This window comes from Panicum virgatum, chromosome 2N, assembly GCF_016808335.1.
Source record: "Panicum virgatum strain AP13 chromosome 2N, P.virgatum_v5, whole genome shotgun sequence".
NCBI classification, from domain to species: Eukaryota; Viridiplantae; Streptophyta; class Magnoliopsida; order Poales; family Poaceae; genus Panicum; species Panicum virgatum.
This window is the reverse complement of record NC_053146.1, coordinates 61,647,259-61,654,142: the sequence shown is the minus strand read 5'-3', so window position 1 is coordinate 61,654,142 and position 6,884 is coordinate 61,647,259. Positions and strand designations below refer to the sequence as shown.

The 6,884-nt window shown below is 48.1% G+C and overlaps 1 protein-coding gene across 2 annotated transcripts; it reads left to right on the top strand.

The window, feature by feature from the left end:
- The first annotated feature begins 2,274 nt into the window (after nt 1-2,274).
- LOC120661634 (probable mixed-linked glucan synthase 3) lies at nt 2,275-6,477 on the top strand. 2 transcript variants are annotated; one of them, XM_039940538.1, is made up of 4 exons: nt 2,275-2,381; nt 2,491-2,791; nt 3,792-4,533; nt 4,743-6,477. In XM_039940538.1, the coding sequence occupies exons 2-4, from the start codon at nt 2,496-2,498 to the stop codon at nt 6,354-6,356; spliced, it is 2,652 nt and encodes an 883-aa protein (XP_039796472.1). In that variant the 5' UTR covers nt 2,275-2,381; nt 2,491-2,495; the 3' UTR covers nt 6,357-6,477. The 2 variants fall into 2 exon arrangements, with proteins under 2 accessions (XP_039796472.1, XP_039796473.1); XM_039940539.1 differs by having other exon boundaries at nt 2,302-2,412; nt 4,743-6,356.
- Nucleotides 6,478-6,884: the final 407 nt, after the last annotated feature.

The following is a 6,884-nucleotide window of genomic DNA, read 5'->3' as shown; positions in this document are numbered from 1 at the left end:
ATTGACGTGGGCACGTAGCGTGATGCGGTTCATCTTGTCCGGTATCAGGTATGGGACTGGCAGTAGTCTGGCACTTTGCCTACAGGCCAGTACTTTGACAGGCGCCTCCATGGCCCGGTTGTCCGGCCTGGGCTGGGTGTACCTGCATGCCGACGTACGGACCACATCGACGAGAAGGCGACGCTGCCCTCGGCATTTCACGGCATATTGCGCAAGCTCTCCATGGATCTTGCTCGCAGTTCCGATACTATTCTGCGGTGTTCTATTTATTTCCTTGCAAACTGTTTGGCAGAGTTTCTCTTGGATTCAACTGAGAAGCTACTCTGGAGGAGCTCTGCTAGACGTACGAGTCCCAACTATAAATGCATGCACTACTACAGAACAGGTCTTTGTTTCAGATCATTTGTCCCGGTTGCCTTTGGACCCGGGACAATAGGTGGCTTTTGTCCCGGGTCCAATGGCTAGCCGGGCCAGCTGGGGGACAGGGGTCTTTTGTCCCGGTTGGAGGCACCAACCCGGACAAAAAGTCTCCTTTTTGTCCCGGTTGGTGGCTCCACCCGGGACAAAAGGCCCAACCCTTTTATTCCGGTTGGTAACACCAACCCGGACAAAAGAGTGACCCTTTTATCCCGGTTGGTGGCACCAACCCGGACAAAATGACCCTTTTATCCCGGTTGGTGTTACCAACTCGGATAAAAAGCCCCTCCACGTGACAGTTCAAAAGTAAGTTATTCTATACTGAGTCACATATACTATTTAGATGAGTTGACAAGGAAATAATGCACTAAACAAGAGGTCTGGGATCGAATCCTGCGGGGTGCAAAAAAATTTTTAAACGTGTGGGACATTTTATCCCGGTTTTGCCGCCCGGGACAAAAGCCTCCAGCCTTTTGTCCCGGAAGGCGAATCCCGGTTCCAAAACCGGGACAAATGGCCATGTGGAACCGGGACAAAAGACTGTTTTGTAGTAGTGATGCTAGTATGCGGGCCAAGTTAATAAGAACTTGAACCTAGATGTGTGTGTTCCTCAGCTCAATCCAACTGAGCTATTACCAAAGTTTTCCCCTCAGTTAAGTATTTTACCCTCTCAATCTACTTTTAGTGATCCAAGAAACTATTACATTTCTTTGTAAATTTTCACCGTTACTTGATTAGTTTCTTGGCAACTCTATATATGTTGCTAGTAAAATCATAGAGTTGCTGAGTACTCCCTCCGTGGTGGTAAAAGAAGTCGTTTAGGACAACGACACGGTCTCCAAAACATAATTTTGACCCTTGTTATTATAAATATATTTATAGAAAAGTGAGATATGTATATTATTTTGAAAGTATTTTTCAAGACAAATATATTCATATAATTTTCACATTTGCAAACTCAATAATTTAAAAGTTATTGATGATTATATTTCCAATGTTTGACCCAAAACATGTCCAAAACGACTTCTTTTACCAATATGGAGGGAGTATGGTAAAAACTACCAGAAATCTCAGTTTGGCTGGCACTGTCTAGCTTGTTCTTGTTGCTTTTCCTAGAACGTGGTCAAATTGATAGGGTCGCCCTCTGACGCCTAATTAATCAGGTTCCTAGCTGGAAATAAATGAGCACCGTTTGTATCTAGAATACTGGACCACATGAGAAGCATGCCCGCGAGAATCTGATGGCTACCGCCACTAGCCACTAGGCACAACGCACCAACAATCAATCTACACGTAGCGAATCAAACGTTCATGCCGAGATACCATGGCATCGCGCGCAGAAAGACAAAAGCTTCCTAGCCTATCGACGGCAATCGTTCCATGTCCGCAAACGTAGCTGTAGCCACGAGGACCATGAGATATGCTAGCTGCTTTACTTTGGTGGGTATGCATGCATGCAGTAGTGGCACGCATCTATCTATCTATCTATCTTTGGTATGAAAGACTACGGCACTCTATCTTGTCCTGTGCGCCGAGGGCTCCAGCAATTTCATCATAGCTTGTTTTTACCTCCCTGTAGCTGTCGCGCCCTTCTGCATGACGTCCCTCTGCATGACGCCCTGGGAACGACAAGATCTACCCAACATGGGAACGAAAAACACTAGCGCTGCCATGTCAGCAACCGTGAGACACGTTTAGCCTAGTAGCAAACAAATTAGGGTTCCCTGTGAGCTGTGACACGTTTGGCCTAGCTTACGCGCATTGCATGTGAGAGGTGATGCTGAAGGATTATTACTCAATTAAGTTACTACTTACTACTAACGAATGGAGTCCTTAACCTAGTTATTGTACTCCATATATATGGCCCCCCATGGCTACATACCTGCTGCGGTGTACTATACAGTCCTCTCCTCCCTCTGGGTACGTTGCCTCCCGAGCTACGAGCAGCAGCTAAGCATCCCCTGGTGTGTATTATATATGGCACGAGACCACTAGGTTATAAAACCACCAGCAATTGCATCGCGCACATCTCGATCGAGGCACGTAACTAACCCTGTGCATGCATGATTGCAGGCTCCATGTCTTCGGCGCCGGTGCCGGGCGCCACCGGCCTCAGCGAGCCGCTGCTCGGCGACGGCGGCGGCGACGGCGGAGCGCTGATCAAAGTGGTCGTGGCTACTGCGCTCGACGGCAAAGCCAAAGCGAACAAGGGTTCCGAGGCGAAGGACGGGTACTGGGTGGAGGTGCCCCGACAGCTGGACGCGGCGGCAGCAACGGCGGCGGACCTGGAGAGCGGCGGTGGTGACGGTGGCCGGCCGCGCGCGCTGATGTTCCAGGAAAAGAAGGTCAAGGCATCACTTCTCTACCCGTACAGGTGAACATCACAGAAAAGAAACGACGCACATTAAAAAAATACTTTAACTTAAAAATGGGACTTGCATACATCGTCATCGTGCTCATAATATGTGGATTTGGCCTCCGTCTGCACCAGAGACAACTAGTACTATATGTGTCGATAGTTTTCTCAGGGGGGACCCGTAATATGAATTCTGTTTAGAAGGTTTACTCAAACATGGTTTAAATTGGTGGACCAAATTTGACTGGAATCTGGATCGATCATATATATGATCATGACACCAGGATTTGAAAAGAAACCAAGTAGAAAATATGACAGTAGTAGAGAAATGCACTTTTATCCCAATCGCCAACTCCCTTTAGTCCCGGTTTCTGAACCGGGATCCGGGATTAAAGGGGTCTGCAAGGCCAATCCAAACTGCAATCCGTGGGATTCGGACCTGAGACATCTCACCTCACGCATAGCTTGGTTACCACCCTACCTACACAGCACATGCGATCCTAGTTGGAATATCTTTCTTTTAAACTAACTAGTGGATAACTCTTTAGTCTGGATTCGTAACACCAATCGGAACTAAAGGTTTGGGCTCTTGAGTTCCGGTTGGAGCCACCAACCGAGACTAAAGATAGACTTTTAGTCCCAGTTGAAGCCATCAACCAGGACTAAAGAGTCTTTTCGTCCACTAGTCGTTGGAACCGGAACTAATGTCTATATTAGTTTCGGGCCCGGTACTAGCCGGGACAAATGTAAAGGATCAAAGTAGTGTGAACTTTTATGAACTTCTGTGGAGGACCGAATTCACCAATTTTCACAGAACTTTCTGAAACTATTCACCCTTCCTCACTGTACCACAACACCAAAGTTGCATCGGATGTGGGTTGGAAAACTTAGTTATCACTGATAGGCTGTTGGTCGATAAAGGTTAGTCTTCCTTAAGCCATGCATACATATATCAGAATTGAAATATGTAGTCTCGAATAAAGGTTGGTCTTCTTAAAGCTATGTATATGATAAACAGGGCATTGATTCTGATACGCATCATCGCAATCATCTTATTCATCGGATGGCGCATCAAGCACAACAACTCCGACGTCATGTGGTTCTGGGTAACCTCCGTCGTCGCCAACGTCTGGTTTACCTTCTCGTGGCTGCTCTACCAGCTCCCCAAGCTCAACCCCATCAAGAGAGTCCCTGACCTCGCCGTGCTGCAGCAGCACTACGACCTCCCTGATGGCAGCTCCATCCTCCCAGGCATCGACGTCTTCGTCACCACTGCTGACCCAGTCGACGAGCCGGTGTTGTACACCATGAACTGCGTCCTCTCCATCCTCGCCGTCGACTACCCCATTGACAGGTACGCGTGCTACCTGTCCGATGACAGTGGCACACTGATCGAGTACGAGGCGTTGGTTGAGACTGCGAACTTCGCCGCTCTGTGGGTGCCCTTCTGCCGGAAGCACTCTATCGAGCCGAGAGCGCCAGAAAGCTACTTCCAGCGAGAAGGGATGATCTACACCGGCAGATCACCGGGTGAGTTCATGAACGACTATAGCCATGTGCGCATGGAGTACGAGGAGTTCAAGGCGAGGTTGGCGGCGCTCGATGGCACCATTCGGGAGAGATCAGATGTTTGCAATGCTATAAAAGCAACAGAAGGGGATGCAACGGCGACTTGGATGGCTAATGGGACAGAGTGGTCAGGGACATGGGTTGAGCCAGCAGAGAACCATATGAAAGGGCATCATGCAGGAGTTGTTCAGGTACAGAATCATCTTTATTATGGTTATCAAGAAGCTTAAATAAGTTAGACATATTTTTACTAAAATTTGGAAGATCTAGATATGTGCTATTCCCTCGGTTTCAAACTATATGTTATTTTGACTTTTGTAGATGCATAGTTTGGACATATCAAGAAGCTTAAAGTTGTCGGTTTGAAAAATTTCTAACGATGTGTTTCTCTGTTTTACAGGTTGTGCTAGAGCATCCTAGTGGTAGTAAGTCGCAACCTGAGCTACAAGTGAGCAGTGTGAGCCTACTCAACTTTGACGGCATTGATGTACGCCTCCCAATGCTCGTTTACATGGCTCGTGCGAAGAGCCCAAACTACGACCACAACAAGAAGGCGGGTAACTTGAACGCACCGCTGCGTGTATCCGCCCTGCTCTCGAACGCGCCCTTCGTCATCAACTTCGACTGCGACCACTACATCAACGACTCCAAAGCCCTGCGAGCAGCTATGTGCTTCATGCTGGATGCAAGGGATGGAGACAACACGGCCTTCGTCCAGTTCCCCCAGCGCTTTGAGAACGTCGACCCCACGGACCGGTACGGCAATCACAACAGGGTTTTCTTTGATGGCGCCATGTACGCCCTCAATGGCTTCCAGGGGCCTTCTTATCTTGGCACCGGCTGCATGTTCCGCCGCCTCGCCCTCTATGGCATCGACCCGCCGAGATGGAGATCTGATGATATTCAGGTCGACACTGTCATGTTCGGTAACTCTGTTCCCCTCTTGAAATCAGTATTAGCAGCCTTAAACCAGGAGCGCGGCATCACACCCCCAAACCTAGATGACTCATCATTCCTTGCTGAGATGACGACGGTCGTGTCAGCTTCCTTTGATATAGGGACCGACTGGGGCAGGGGTGTTGGGTACATATATAAGATAGCAACCGAGGACATGGTGACCGGTTTTCGCATCCACGGGCAAGGGTGGCACTCCATGTACTGCACCATGGAAGTGGACGCGTTCTGTGGCACCGCACCCATCAACCTAACTGAGCGCCTCTACCAAATTGTTCGATGGGCTGGTGGATCAGTAGAGATGTTCTTCTCCCATAACAACCCGTTGTTCGCCGGCCCCCGGCTTCACCCGATGCAGCGGACCGTGTACCTCAACTACAACATCTATCCCGTCACCTCAGTTTTCATCCTACTATATGCATTGTGCCCGGTGATGTGGCTTATCCCAGAGGAAATACTAATCCAGAGGCCATTCACTAGATATGTCCTCTACCTCATCATCACTATCGCGCTAATCCATATCATCGGCCTCCTGGAGATAAGGTGGGCGGGCACGAACTGGCTGGATTGGTGGCGCAACGAGCAGTTCTTCACGATCGCCTCACTGAGTGCATACCCGACAGTGTTGCTGCACATGGTTGTGAAGCTCCTCACGAGGGGTAAGGGCATCCGCTTCAGGGTCACCTCGAAGCAGACAACTATGGAGGATGACGGTGACAAGTATGCTGAGATGTATGAGCTACGGTGGGTGCCTATCATGATCCCGGCGGCGGCGGTTCTATTCTCCAACACTATGGCAATCGGCGTGGCCATGGGGAAAACGGTCGTGTATGGTGCGGCTTGGCCTAAGGAGCAACAGAAGCATGCGGCGCTGGGCTTGGTGTTCAACTTGTGGCTCATGATTCTCCTCCAACCATTTGCTTTGGCTATCATAGGAAGACGGAGCAAGAATCCCAACATCCTCTTCGTCTTGTTTCCGGTGGCATTCGTGGTTTTCGCATTGGTGTACATTGGTGTCCATTTTCTCGTTGTTAATTTCTTCCCGTCCATGGAGATATAACAAAAGTATTGTATTTTTAGTTGATTATAATGTCAATGTAATCAGTGTCAGTTAGGCAACAGGGCGGGTGAAAAACACTTATGGCAGCAAAATTTCAAATATATATATATATATATATATATATATATATATATATATATCTTTTCTGTTATTTTAGTTACTGAAAAGGTATACTACGAATGGTTGTTCATACGATAGAGTTTTTTTAAGGGAAACACTGGGGGGCGATAGGTGCCCACCTGAATAAACTTCCATAGATGCTGGTAAGCTGGTGATAGAAGGTGCATGACACCAACTACATGTGCGATCTTGCACTACTACAATAATCTTATCTAAGACGGTTAAAAAAACATTTTCAGAGGCGGGCAAGGGCAATTGCCTCTGAGCTAACGCCTCTGTAAATGAGGCATTTTCAGAGCCGGTTGCACGCCCGCCTATGAAAATCGAAGAGAAAAAAAACAAAAAAAAAATGGGATGTTCAAATTGTGCGTTGGTCAGGTGGGTCTCTAGAGATGTTCTTCTCCCATA